Source organism: Lithobates pipiens, unplaced genomic scaffold, assembly GCF_037356315.1.
Source record: "Lithobates pipiens isolate NorthernLeopardFrog02 unplaced genomic scaffold, aLitPip1_a1.2 Scaffold_18, whole genome shotgun sequence".
Classification (NCBI taxonomy): Eukaryota; Metazoa; Chordata; class Amphibia; order Anura; family Ranidae; genus Lithobates; species Lithobates pipiens.
The window spans coordinates 613,378,406-613,393,456 of record NW_027507758.1 but is presented as its reverse complement, the minus strand read 5'-3'; the positions used below and the strand labels follow the sequence as shown (position 1 = coordinate 613,393,456).

Below are 15,051 nucleotides of genomic sequence, written 5' to 3'. Positions count from 1 at the left end.
ATGTTTGGCGTAAAAGCAACACAGCTCATCACCCTCAACACACCATCCCCACTGTCAAACATGGTGGTGGCAGCATCATGGTTTGGGCCTGCTTTTCTTCAGCAGGGACAGGGAAGATGGTTACAATTGAGGGGAAGATGGATGCAGCCAAATACAGGACCATTCTGGATGAAAACCTGTTGGAGTCTGCAAAAGACCTGAAACTGGGACGGAGATTTATCTTCCAACAAGACAATGATCCCAAACATACAGCAAAATCTACAAAGGAATGGTTCACAAATAAACGTATCCAGGTGTTAGAATGGCCAAGTCAAAGTCCAGACCTGAATCCAATCGAGAATCTGTGGAAAGAGCTGAAAACTGCTGTTCACAAACGCTCTCCATCCAACCTCACTGAGCTCGAGCTGTTTTGCAAGGAAGAATGGGCAAGAATTTCAGTCTCTCGATGTGCAAAACTGATAGAGACATACCCCAAGCGACTTGCAGCTGTAATCGCAGCAAAAGGTGGCTCTACAAAGTATTAACGCAAGGGGGCCGAATAATTTTGCACGCCCCACTTTTCATTTTTTTATTAGTTAAAAAAGTTTCAAAAATCCAATAGATTTCGTTCCACTTCACAATTGTGTCCCACTTGTTGGTGATTCTTCACAAAAAATAAAAATGTTATTTCTTTATGTTTGAAGCCTGAAATGTGGCAAAGGGTTGAAAAGTTCAAGGGGGCCGAATACTTTCGCAAGGCACTGTAGGAACTCAAATGAGGACTATGAGTTTATACTATAAGAAGCCATCTGGGAGTGAAATTATAGTTTTGGGTAAACATGGCTTTGCATTGTATATAAATAAATAAAATGTGCCCAGCTGTCTGACTTTAGAAAGTTTTCATTACCAGTGACCTTCAACCACTCACCAGAGAGGTCAGATCCCCCTCTTTGTTCTCCATTGTTTGATATCCTCCATTTATAAAGCCACGCACATCTCTCCAATCTGCAACAAAAGTCACATGGTACACGGTCAGCCACTGACTTGCAACATCCTTGCTAAAATGAATCAAGCAATTATCAATTAACCAATCAGAGTGCAGGGCATGGCCCAGGAGGAGACCCAGTGCAAGAACTGCCCATCTATTAACTTAAACAGAAAGGAAAAGCTTTTTTTTTCATACTTTTTTTTGGTCATGAAGAAGTTGTTAAATCTGACATTCAGCCTTCTCTCCTGGCCTGAAATTACTTGATCTGAGTTTCTCACAATGTGCATCACAAGCTGCACCAAGTCAGATAGGGCCTCATTTCCGGGCTGGAGGATTTCCAGCGTCACCTAGCACATTTCTCCCCAGCCTGACTGTTCCTGGTCCACCCCTTTCATTCATTGGACTTCAGCTCTTTCAACCATGGAGACTCAGAGTCAAAACATAAACCGATTGAGCTTCACTTTTATATTAAATCAAAAGCTAAATGTCAATGTGATGGTAAAAGGGTTCTGTGTAGGATTGGAGTTAGGGTTAGAAATAGGATTAGAGTTGAGGCTAGAATGAGGGTTTGAATTACGGTTAGTTTTATGGTTATGGTTGGGTTAGGGCTAGAATTAGGGATAGGGAGGTAGGGTTAGAGTTAGGGTTTGAGGTTAGGGTTAGAATCATGGATAGGGAGATAGAGCTAGAGTTAGAGTGATGCCATGGATTTTAAGAGTATGGATTTTAAGGGGAACCCCCTACTTCAAAATTCAGCATGGGGTCCCCCCAAATTCCATACCAGCCCCTTATCCGAGCACGCAGCCCAGCCGGTCAGAAAAGGGAATGAGCGAGCGCCCCCCACCCTGAACCGTACCAGGCCGCATGCCCTCAACATGGGGGGGTGGGTGCTTTGGGGAAGGGGCGTGCCCTGCGCCCCCCCACCCCAAAGCACCTTGTTCCCATGTTAAAGCGGGATTCCACCCTAAAGTGGAACCTCCGCTGATCGGATCCCTCCCCCCCTCCGGTGTCACAATTGACACGTTTCAGGGAGGAGGGGGGTGGAGATACCTGTCAAAGACAGGTATTTTCACCCACCTCCGGGCATAGACTCCCGTGGGAGTCTACGCCATTTCCTGCCCTGCCGCGCTGTCTGCTGGGACACACACGGGTCCCAGTGACAGCGCGGAGATTTCCTATTGCGCGGCGCGGCTCGCGCATGCGCAGTAGGGAACCGGTAAGTGAAGCCGATTCGCTTCACTTCCTGATTCCCTCACCTAGAATGGTGGCGACAGCAGCCGAGAGCCGAGCGATCGATCTGCCTCGGCTGCCGGCATCGCTGGAACCCGGGACAGGTGAGTGTCCATTTATTAAAAGTCAGCAGCTGTAGTATTTATAGCTGCTGGCTTTTAATATTTTTTTTTTTGGTGGAATCCCTCTTTAATAAGGACAAGGGCCTCTTCCCGACAACTCTGTCGGGGTCTGCGGGCGGGGGGCTTATCGGAATGTGGGAGCCCCCTTTAATAAGCCTCCCACCCGCAGACTCCCACAACCACCGGCCAGGGTTGTGGGGATGAGGTCTGGGACACAGACCCCCAAAGCATCCTCCCAATGTTGAGGGCATGTGACCTGGTATGGTTCAGGAGGGAGGGGGACGCTCTATCGTCCCCCCCTCTTTTCCTGCGGCCTGCCAGGTTGCGTGCTTGGATAAAGGATCTGGTATGGATATTTAGGGGGACCCCCACGTCAATTTTTTTTTAATTTGACGCTGGGTTCCCCTTAATATCCATACCAGACCTGAAGGGCCTGGTAATTGAATTTAGGGGAACCCCATGCTTTTTTTTTTTATCAATGAATGAATTGTCGGCTAATATAGAGAACACTCATTGAGTGTTCTCTGTATTATGGGAGCCGACAATTGAAAGTGATTTTAAAATACTTTTTTTCCTTGCGAAATGACACTTTGTGCAGGGACAGTTCTAAGCACGGGAAACATGCGCCCCTTCACAGGCATACTATAGACACCCCCCAGGTATGACATTTAAAGAAATATTACACTTTTATTGTTTCACTTTAATCATTATTAAAATCACTGCTTCTGAAAAAACTGCATTTTTTAAAACTTTTTTTTGCATTGATCCATGTCCCCTGGGGCAGGACCCAGGTCCCCAAACACTTTTTAGGACAGTAACTTGCATATTAGCCTTTAAAATTAGCACTTTATATTTCTCCCATGGACTTGTATAGGGTGTTCCGGCTTTTTGAATTTGCTGCGAACAGCCCAAATTGTTCACTGTTCGCTGAACAGGCGAACAGGCAATGTTCGAGTCGAACTTGAAGCTCATCCCTAGTTAGGAGGTATGGTTAGAGTTAGGGTTAGAATTATGGATAGGGAGGTAGGGTTAGAGTTAGGGTTAGAATTAGAATTATGGATAGGGAGGTAGGGTTAGAGTTAGGGTTAGAATTAGAATTATGGATAGGGAGGTAGGATTAGAGTTAGGGTTAGAATTAGAATTATGGATAGGGAGGTAGGGTTAGAGTTAGGGTTAGAATTAGAATTAGGGATAGGGAGGTAGGGTTAGGGTTAGAATTAGAGATAGGGTGGTAGGGTAAAAGTTAGGGTTAGAGGTTAGGGTTAGATTTAGGACTAGGGAGGTAGGGTTAGAATTAGCAATAGGACAGTAGGGTTAAAGTTAGGGTTAGAGGTTAGGTTTAGAATTAGGGATAGGGAGGTAGGGTTAGCGTTAAGTTTAGTTGTCAGTGTTAGAATTATAATAGGGAGGTAGGGCTAGAGTTAGGGTTAGAATTAGGGATAGGGAGGTAGAGTTAGAGTTAAGTTTAGATTAGGGTTAGGGAGGTAGGGATGGTTAGTCTTAAAGTTAGATTTAGTGTTAGGGTTAGTGTACAAGAAATCAAGATGACCTCAGAGATGACATCAGTGGGGTTTTCTATGTGACCACAATGTGGAAGTACTTAGATCACATTACACTGCTGATCTCTCCTCTACAGATGTAGGAAAGTGATTTGCATAAGGATCGGGTTATGATCAGTTATACCTCTCAGGATAGAGCTGAAAGAAGATTGAATTTCTCACTCATACTGGTTTAACCACCTATTACTGGATACTTTCCACAAGGTTACATTTCAAGAAATGGAATTCCCATACTCTAGCCTCTGTTTATACTGTATTGGTGTAATCTGTGGGCAGCAAAATAGTCCTATTTGCATTTCTCACCTTTGTATCTCATTATAAATTGTCACTTAGCTCTATCAGGGAAGAGCCCCCATGTAGCACTCTGTAGAGTCAGACCGCTGGGCTTTGTGTGACGCCCCCCTTAGGCATCAGACCTACAGCTCTCCGATCAGCTACCTTTAGCTACCTCAGCAAGATTGCTGATTGGAGAACTGTAGGTCCGACACGGGGAGGGGGCGTGTCAGGGTGCAGTGGTCTGACTCTGAAGTGGAGACTACCATGAGGGGGCTCTTTTCTGATGGAGCTGGGAGACAATTTAATTGTAGAATGGGAACTAATACAGAAAGATCTTTGAGGTCGGTGTATAGAGTTATTGATCCCCAGTCAATAATTTGGCCCCTCGATGACTGGCCTCTCTGGGGTCCCTTAGTGAAATAGGTCAAAAGCAGAGAAGGAAGTAGATTGTGAGGTTTTCCAACCTGAAATAACCCATAGTGCTCCAAATGCCAGGCAAATATCTAGGAAATTCCCCGCATATTCTGCCCGCACTTCCCGCATCTCTTCTGGTAAAGAACATTCAGTAACTTGATATGTTTTTCAAAGAAAATTCCTCTCTCTGACCTGAGACACGAAGCTGACATTTACCCTATATATTTTTGAAGAACGGGGAGAGCAGAAAAACCTCCTCTGTTGTTGTAATCAGGTAATAAGTTGTTTTTGGGCCCTGGAACTATGAGGAGCAAATATGAAAATAAGCTGGTTTGCTACACCAGTCACCAGACATATGGTAAGATTATGTCTCTGCAGTTTGCTCTCAGCCGGGGGGGCCGGGGTTGGTAGACAATACCCTTCACCATACAATCCTAATATATAACGAGTCCAAGTTCATGTATGCTCGTTACATCTACTCAGTCATTGCTAGGGATGGTCCCGATGTTTAAGTCAAATGTAAGTCTGATTCGAACATCGGGTGTTCGCCCATTCTGCGAATTACCAAAACATTATGGGGCGTTCGTGGCAAATTCGATTATGCTATGAACAATGAACCACAAGTGCATTTTATTGACGGCAATTTTGAATGCAAAGAGATACCGCTAGGAGATTCTGAGGCCCATTGTTGTGCCATTCATCCACCCATGGGGAATGATACCTTGGCACAGGACCCTATGGGGATTGATACCCAGGCACAGAACACCTATTGGGAATGCTATCTGGGTACAGGACATCAATAGGGAATGATGCCTTGTCACAGAGTACCCATGGGGAATGACACCCAGTTATAGGTCACCTATGGTGAATGATATCTGAGCACAGGGCACCTATGGGGAATGATATCTGGGCACTGGGAACCTATGGGGAATGATATCTGGGCACTGAGCACCTATGGGGAAATGATATCTGGGCACCTATGGGGAATGATACCTGGTCACTGGGGAACCTATGGGGCATGATACCTGGGCACAGGGGAACTATGAGGAATGATAGCCAGGTATAAGGTACCTAAGGGGAATGATGTCCAGTCAAAGGCCACCTATAGGGAATGATACCTGGACACGGCACCTAAGGGGAATGATACCTGGGTAGAGGGCATCTATGTAGAATTATACCTGGGTAAAGGGCACCTATGGGGAATGATATCTGGGTACAGGGCACCTGTGGTAAATGATACCTGGGCATAGGGCATATCGGGGGAAGGTTACCTAGGCACAGAGAACCTATGGGGAATGATACCTGGGTACAGATCACCTGTGGGTAATGATATACAGGTACAGGGTACCTATTGGGAATGATAGGTGCTCCACATAGGTGCTCTGTGCCTAGGTATCATTCCCCATAAATGCACTGATCTTCCCAGTGATGAGCTGTACAGGGGGGCAGGTAAGCAGGGAGCATAACAACAGCAGCACACTGATCTTTCCAGTAATGAGCTGCACAGGGGGGCATGTGAACAGGGGCATAAAAACAGAAGCACACTGATCTTCCCAGTAATGAGCTGCACAGGGGGCATGTGAGCAAGAGGCATAAAAACTGCAGTACACTCACACTGATCTCCCCAGTGATGAGCTGTGCAAGAGGGGTGTCAAGAGAAGGCAGAGGGACTGTAGTAACCTGATATTCTCAGTAATTAAGTGTGTGGGGGGATGTTTCAGAAGGAGGCAGAGTGACAGCGGTACACTGATATTCTCTTTGATTGGTTGTGCTAGGTGTTTGAGCAGGAGGCAGAGAAACAGCAGTATGCTGATATTTCCTTTGCTTAGTTGTGATAGGCATTTCAGTGGGAGGCAGAGGAACAGCAGCACACTGATCTTCCCAGTGAAGAGCTGTTCAGGGGGTGTGTCAGCACAAGTCTGATGAACTGGTTAAGATATAGAACTCACTGATCTCAGAGAATACCTAGGTGAGAGGGGAGTGATAGACTGTACCTGCATGAAAGGCCGGCACGCACTCCGCCGCCTCCATGATCGCCATCATTCCCAGGGTCCCCCAGCCAAGAATGTAGAGATGTCCCTTCTTCTGTAGACTGCCAATAGGGAGAGAGCAGCGATCAGAACTGATATATTTGTATATGGATGTATTGGTCTAAATAATGATATTAATTTATTAAAATTATATTAAAGAATGTAACATGCAATGCTTAAATTTGTCGGAATGATTCGGATTAGCTGTATTGCCATCTTGTGGCCACATGTAGGAAGTGCACATGCAGTAATATCATTTGTCTGTGATAGAATGGAATACTTCATGTAAGCTCTGCTGCTACCTAGTGGCCACATATATGACGTGCATATGTAATGATATCATTGGTCTGTGATAGAATGGAATACTTCATGTGAGCTCTGCTGCCATCTAGTGGTCACATATAGGAAGTGCATATGTAATGATATCATTGCTCTGTAATACAGCCATGAGCTCTGTTACCATCTTGTGGCCACCTATAGGAAGTGCACATTTTATATTATCATTGCTCTGTGACAGAATGGAACATTTGACATGAGCTCTGCTGCCATCATCTGGCCACGTGAAGGAAGTGCTTATGTAATTCTATTATTGCTTTGTAATACAGCCATGAGCTCTGTTACCATCTTGTGGTCACCTAGAGGAAGTGCACATTTTATGATATCATTGTTCTGTGATAGAATACTTCACATGAGCTCTGCTGCCATCTTGTGGCCACGTAGATTAAGTGCACATGTAATGATATGATTGGTCTGTAATACAGCCATGAGCTCTAGTACCATCTTGTGGCCATCTATAAGAAGTGCATGTAATGATATGATTGGTCTGTAATACAGCCATGAGCTCTATTACCATCTTGTGGCCATCTATAAGAAGTGCATGTAATGATATGATTGGTCTGTAATACAGCCATGAGCTCTGGTATCATCTTGTGGCCATCTATAAGAAGTGCATGTAATGATATGATTGGTCTGTAATACAGCCATGAGCTCTGGTACCATCTTGTGGCCATCTATAAGAAGTGCATGTAATGATATGATTGGTCTGTAATACAGCCATGAGCTCTGGTACCATCTTGTGGCCATCTATAAGAAGTGCATGTAATGATATGATTGGTCTGTGACAGAATGGAAAGCTTCACATGAGCTCTGCTGCCATCTCATGGCTGCATATAGGAATTGCACAGTGCTGTGTACACACCTGGTGGCAGACTGCTTGAGCAATGCAGCTACTTTCTTGCTGTGGGAGTAGGTCACCTTGTGCGCCCTCTCAAAGGTCCGCAAGATTTCCAACAAACACCTGAGAAGGAATCACACAAAAAAAAAACTTAATCCTGGCCCCAGAGGCTATCTTCAGGGATCTTGTGTAGGTCACAAGTTTTACATTTTCCTTTAAGAGCAGTTTAAAAAAGACTTTTTTTTCTGTGAACCTCTCTGATTTAGCTTCACCTTGTGACATTGTACTTACTTTCCCTGACTCCATAGCTAAGCCATGCCCAATGCCGTCCACTTTATCCAACAGTGGCTGTTGAGGGATGATGGTTCTGAGTGTTGGTGCCAACCTTAGAGCAATACTTTTCCTCCTCTTTCTATACTTTAGGGGCTCATTTAACGATCCATCCTGCTTTTTTTATGTGTTTTTGATGCTTCAGTGATGCTTTTTTGAAGCTTTAATGAAGCGTGGCTAATGCCCTGTGTGTGTGCTGATTTTCTATTTGTTTTAAAGGGGCCAAGAAGAATACGGGTTCAGTAGTACCCCCAGTCAGCAGATCCCCAGCTTATTAGTACCCTCGCTCACCAGATACCCTGCTCAGAGCTGTGTGAAGTTGGCACCCCATGTTTGTAAAACCTGAATAAAAATATACCATTCGTTTGTGCCGCGTTTGTGCTGATTTGTGCCGCAAAAATTAGCGTTTGTGCCGGTTCGGTTTCTGAGATATTAAACATTCAATTTAATGCAAGCCCCGCCCACTTTGCACCCCACGTTGCTGAATTTGAAAAACAAACGCGCCATTTGTTTGTGCCGCGTTTGTGCTGGTTTGTGCTGCAAAAATAAATGTTTGTGCTGCTTTGGTTGCGGAGATATTGTGCGTTATAGTTGCTGAAACCCCGCCCACTTTGCACCCCATGTTACCGAATTTGAAAAACAAACGTGCCATTCATTTGTGCCGCGTTTGTGCTGGTTTGTGCTACAAAAATAAACGTTTGTGCCGCTTTGGTTGCGGAGATATTGTGCGTTATAGTTGCTGAAACCCCGCCCACTTTGCACCCCACATTACCGAAATTGAAAAACGAACGCGCCATTCGTTTGTGCCGCGTTTGTGCTGGTTTGTGCTGCAAAAATAAACGTTTGTGCCGCTTTGGTTGCAGAGATATTGTGCGTTATATGTTGTGAAACCCCGCCCACTTTGCACCCCACGTTACCGAATTTGAAAAACGAACGCGCCATTCGTTTGTGCCGCGTTTGTGCTGGTTTGTGCTGCAAAAATAAACGTTTGTGCCGCTTTGGTTGCAGAGATATTGTGCGTTATATGTTGTGAAACCCTGCCCACTTTGCACCCCACGTTACCGAATTTGAAAAACGAACATGCCATTCGTTTGTGCCGCGTTTGTGCTGGTTTGTGCTGCAAAAATAAACGTTTGTGCCGCTTTGGTTGCGGAGATATTGTGCGTTATAGTTGCTGAAACCCCGCCCACTTTGCACCCCACTTTACCGAAATTGAAAAACGAACGCGCCATTCGTTTGTGCCGCGTTTGTGCTGGTTTGTGCTGCAAAAATAAACGTTTGTGCCGCTTTGGTTGCAGAGATATTGTGCATTATATGTTGTGAAACCCCGCCCACTTTGCACCCCACGTTACCGAAATTGAAAAACGAACGCACCATTCGTTTGTGCCGCGTTTGTGCTGATTTGTGCTGCAAAAATAAACGTTTGTGCCGCTTTGGTTGCAGAGATATTGTGCGTTATATGTTGTGAAACCCCGCCCACTTTGCACCCCATGTTACCGAATTTGAAAAACAAACGCGCCATTCGTTTGTGCCGCGTTTGTGCTGGTTTGTGCTGCAAAAATAAACGTTTGTGCCGCTTTGGTTGCAGAGATATTGTGCGTTATATGTTGTGAAACCCCGCCCACTTTGCACCCCACGTTACCGAAATTGAAAAACGAACGCGCCATTCGTTTGTGCCGCGTTTGTGCTGGTTTGTGCTGCAAAAATAAACATTTGTGCCGCTTTGGTTGCGGAGATATTGTGCGTTATAGTTGCTGAAACCCCGCCCACTTTGCACCCCACGTTACCGAAATTGAAAAACGAACGCGCCATTCGTTTGTGCCGCGTTTGTGCTGGTTTGTGCTGCAAAAATAAACGTTTGTGCCGCTTTGGTTGCAGAGATATTGTGCGTTATATGTTGTGAAACCCCGCCCACTTTGCACCCCATGTTACCGAATTTGAAAAACGAACGCGCCATTCGTTTGTGCCGCGTTTGTGCTGGTTTGTGCTGCAAAAATAAACGTTTGTGCCGCTTTGGTTGCGGAGATATTGTGCGTTATCCCCGCCCACTTTGTACCCCACATTACCGAAATTGAAAAACGAACGCGCCATTCGTTTGTGCCGCGTTTGTGCTGGTTTGTGCTGCAAAAATAAACGTTTGTGCCGCTTTGGTTGCAGAGATATTGTGCGTTATATGTTGTGAAACCCCGCCCACTTTGCACCCCACGCTACCGAATTTGAAAAACAAACGCGCCATTCGTTTGTGCCGCGTTTGTGCTGCAAAAATAAACATTTGTGCCGCTTTGGTTGCGGAGATATTGTGTGTTATATGTTGTGAAACCACACTGACTTTACACCTTGTTACTACATCTTACATACAGAACTTACAGAACCTATACTCAGCTTGGGTTTCCTTAATGTAAATCTCCTCCCACTGTGCCAAGCACTGCACTTCATACTGTACCCTGGAAAAGGCAGCATTGGAGCTCGAACAACTTTTTGCTTGATGGTTTCATTCTAGCTCAGGGAATCCAGGGTAAATAAATTTTTAACATCTTTAATTTTACTTATTATTAATAAGTATGCAATGTATTCAATTGCAGTGAAAATAATACATTTGGAATAGGTGATCGTGTGTTTGCTGTGTGTATACAAACAATTTTTTTTGCAATACTAGCACATCAACCTAATATAGTGGTCAGGTGGCAACACTAGTTGTGTTAATAACTGATGTCCCTATGTACTGTACACATCCTTTGTTCAGGGGTAGCCAGAATGTAAAATCATTGTAGTAACATACAGAAATACTTTAAACTAGGGATGAGCCGAACACCCCCCAGTTCGGTTCGCATCAGAACTTTCGAACGGACCGCAAATTCGTACGAACGTTAGAACCCCATTGAAGTCTTTGGGACTCGAACGTTCGAAATTAAAAGTGCTAATTTTAATGGCTTATATGCAAGATACTGTCCTAAAAAGGGTTTGGGGACGTGGGTCCTGCCCCAGGGGACATGGGTCAATGCCTAAAATGTTTTTAAAAATGGCCGTTTTGGCGGGAGCACTGATTTTAATGACGATTAAAGTGAAAAAAAAGTGAAATATTCCTTTAAATATGGTGCCTGGGGGGTGTCTGTAGTATGCCTGTGAAGTGCCACGTGTTTCCCGTGTTTAGAACAGTCCCTGCACAAAATTACATTAAACGGAAATAACACCATTTAAAACTGCTTGCGGTTTTAATGTTATATCTGGTTCCGGCAATATGGATGAAAATCATTGAGAAAAATGGCATGGGTAGCCCTCCCCCCCCCCCCCCCCCCCGCCCATTACCAGCCCCTTTGGATCTTGTACAGATATTAAGGGGAACCACGTACCCATATTACAAAAAGGAAAGACGTGGGGACACCAGGCCCTATATACTCAGAACAGCAATATACAGGCGATGCTAACAAGACAGGGATTGTGTAGGTTTGTTGTGTTAAGTAGAATCTGTAATTTTCAACTGGTACATTTTTAAAGTGTAGCTCCAGTCAAAAAATCTATTTTTAAGCTTTTTGGAAAACATAGGGAAGGGTTATCACCCCTGTATAATTTGTTTTGTCGTCCATCTTTTTTCATCTCACTTGCTGTTGTCTCCTTCCGTTTGCAAGTAGCAGATGTTTGTAAGTTGCATGTTTGAAAGTAGGGGCCTGCCCTATATGCTCTGCAGAAATGGCGGAACAAGGTGTTGGTGTTGTCACAACATTGTAAGCCCTCAAAGTGACTCTTGGTGGGCGCTGGAGCGCCCTGCTGTGAACGATTAATTGAAAAAAAAAAAATTGACCTTTTGGTGGTTGTGGTGCTGGTGCCACAACACTATAAGTCCTCACAGTTACTCTGGGTGGGCACAGGAACAGGCCCTCCTGTGAACTATTATATCAAGAATTGTAATTACATGCCCCTGTTAAACAGGGGCTGAAAAATTGGGCCTTAGGCACTGGTGCTGGTGCCACGACACTGCAACCTCTCCCATGTACTCTAGTTGTGGTGCAGGAATGAGCAGGGGCTGTAAAATTGGGCTGGTGGCATCACCCAGAACCAAAAATGTTCTTCCAACATATCAGCGGAGGAGGAAGAGGATAGACAATCAACATAACAGGACAGTCACTCAGCATCAGCATAGGTAGTCTTGAAGGGATGTGATATTTCAAAAAAAATTATTCGGTTACATCAGCTTCAGGTGCTTGGTAGCTCTGGGTGATCCAAGACTGATTCATCTTGATGAAGGTCAGTCGATCAACTGAGTCGGTGGACAGGCGCACCCTGTGATCGGTAACAAAGCCACCAGCAGCACTGAAGGTGTGTTCCGAAAGAACGCTGGATGCAGGACAGGCTAGTAGCTCAATTGCATACTGTGCAAGCTCTGGCCAGTGATCCATCCTCAAGACCCAGTAAGCCAGAGGATTTTCGGTGGGAAAGGTGTCCAAGTCTGACCTTGCCCCTAGGTATTCCTGCACCATGTAAATCAGACGCTGGCGATGGCTGCTGGAACCGATCATACCTTGGGGCTGCAGACTAAAAAATTGTCTGAACGCACCTTCTCCACCGCTCCTTCTGACTGATGCCTCAGCAACACGTTGTCCAGGACCAGGAGTTTGTAACCTCCCAGTCTCTGGGAACGCGTTGCACAGACCTTTCTGCAAGGCCTCCCGGAGATGTCTCATCCTCTGCTCCCTCTGCGACGGCAAGATAAGGTCGGCAACCTTACCCTTGTACCGTGGATCAAGGAGAGTGGCCAGCCAGTAATGGTCCCTCTCCTTGATCCGAAGAATACGAGGATCCTTCCGCAGGCTTTGCAAGATCAGGGAGGCCATGCAGCATAGGGTAGCTGAGGCATTCGGTCCGGAGTCCTCTGGGTCACTAATGACAACATGATCTGCAGCTACCTCCTCCCAGCCACGTACAAGTCCACGGGTTTCTTGGGACTGTAAATCATCCCTACAAGACTGCTGCTGATGCTGAGTGCCAGCATCCACCTCCATGCTGACACAGTCATCCTCCTCCTCCTCCTCCTCCTCATCCTCTTCCTGTGTGATGGGTGGCACAGCAGGAACACTGTCCTGATAAAGGGGGCCTTGAGAGGCAAGGAAGTCCTCCTCTTCCTGCCTCTGTTCTGCCTCAAGTGCTCTGTCCATTATTCCATGCAGCGTATGCTCCAAGAGGTGGACAAGAGGTACAGTGTCACTGATGCATGCACTGTCACTGCTCACCATCCTTGTGGCATCCTAAAACAGTGACAGGACAGTGCATGCATCCCTTATCATGACCCACTGGCGTGGTGAGAAAAAACCAAGCTACCCTGACCCTGTCCTGGTGCCATAGTCGCACAGGTACTCATTGATGGCCCTCTGCTGCGTGTGCAGCCACTGCAGCATGGCCAACGTTGAGTTCCACCTGGTGGGCATGTCACTTATAAGTCGGTTCTTGGGCAGGTTCAACTCCTTTTGGAGCTCAGCCAGCCAAGCACAGGCATTAAATGATCGGCGGAAATGCACACAGACTTTCCTGGCCTGCTTCAGGACATCCTGTAAGCCTGGGTACCTGCCCAAGAACCGCTGCACCACCAGGTTAAGGACGTGAGCCACACAGGGCACATGGGTCAGATATCCTTGTCGGAGGGCGGAGAGGAGGTTGGTGCCATTGTCGAGAACCACCATTCCTGGCTTAAGCTGGCGTGGCGTCAACCACCTCTCGGCCTGCCCCTGCAGAGATGACAAAACATCTGCCCCAGTGTGGCTCCTGTCCCCCAAACAAACCAGCGCAAGCACGGCATGGCATCGTATTGCCTGCGTACTTGCGTAGCCCCTGGAACGCCTACGGAGCACCGCTGGTTCTGAGGACAGAGCACTGGAAGAGGCCATGGAGGAAGAAGAAGAGGAGGGGGTGGAGGAGAGAGGTGTGTCACAACCAGTAGTAGCATTTTGGAGGCGTGGTGGCGGAACAACCTCCAACACTACTGCACCTTGTCCTGCATCCTTCCCAGCTGCCAGAAGAGTGACCCAATGGGCCGTGAAAGACAGGTAACGTCCCTGTCCATGCCTGCTGGACCATGAGTCAGCGGTAATATGCACCTTACCGCTGACCACCCTGTCCAGCGAGGCAAGGACATTGCCTTCCACATGCCGGTAGAGAGCCGGAATCGCCTTCCGTGAGAAAAAGTGGCGTTTGGGGACCTGCCACTGAGGGACCGCACATTGTACAAACTCACGGAAGGGGGCCGAGTCTACCAAGTGAAAAGGCAGCAGTTGAAGTGCTAGCAATTTAGCCAAGCTAGCATTCAACCGCTGGGCATGTGGATGGCTGGGAGTGAACTTCTTTCGACGGTCCAGCAGCTGGGGCAGGGACATTTGCCTGCTCTAATCGGACGTGGGTGTACTGCTAGCAGAGTGCCCGGAAGCACTTGGCTGTGACACACCTAATTCTACACCTTCATTCCTCTCAGAGCAGGTTTCAGAGAGGACTGAAGGTCTAGTGGGGTTGGAGATGCCAGCTGATGAGGAGCAAGGAGAGGTCCGCTTTGTTCTTTGGTGTGGGTCTTTGAGGTACGCTTGCCAACGAGCTGCATGGCAGGTCAACATATGTCTGGTCAAGCATATGGTGCCCAAGCGGCTGATGTTTTGGCCACGCGAGATACGCTTGAGACATATGTTGCAAATAGCAGCAGTGCGATCTGATGCACTCGTCTCAAAAAAGGCCGACACCAAAGAACTTTGAGAATAACGCGCAGAGGCAGCGCCCTGCACAGGCAGAGCTCTGCGGTGTGATTCAGTTGGTGTGCTGCCACTAAGCTGGCCCCCGGAGGGCATCCTGCCTCGTTGGACATGTGCCTTCTCCTCCTCCCTCCTATCAGGCACCCACGTGGAGTCAGTGCCCTCATCATCCCCTCCCTCTTCATCTCTGGAGCAAACCTGGCAGTATGCTGCAGCTTGTGGAA

At 46.7% G+C, this 15,051-nt stretch overlaps 1 protein-coding gene across 1 annotated transcript in view; it reads right to left on the bottom strand.

Annotated features, from left to right (window-relative positions):
- GCKR (glucokinase regulator) overlaps positions 1 to 15,051 on the bottom strand; it is a 74,824-nt gene that overhangs the window by 12,273 nt on the left and 47,500 nt on the right. Inside the window, exons 12-14 of the mRNA XM_077489328.1 lie at positions 7,797 to 7,895; positions 6,563 to 6,660; positions 908 to 984 (exon numbers count right to left, since the gene is read on the bottom strand). Of these exons, the coding sequence (XP_077345454.1) occupies positions 908 to 984; positions 6,563 to 6,660; positions 7,797 to 7,895 (274 nt within the window). The remainder of the gene's footprint in view (positions 1 to 907; positions 985 to 6,562; positions 6,661 to 7,796; positions 7,896 to 15,051) is intronic.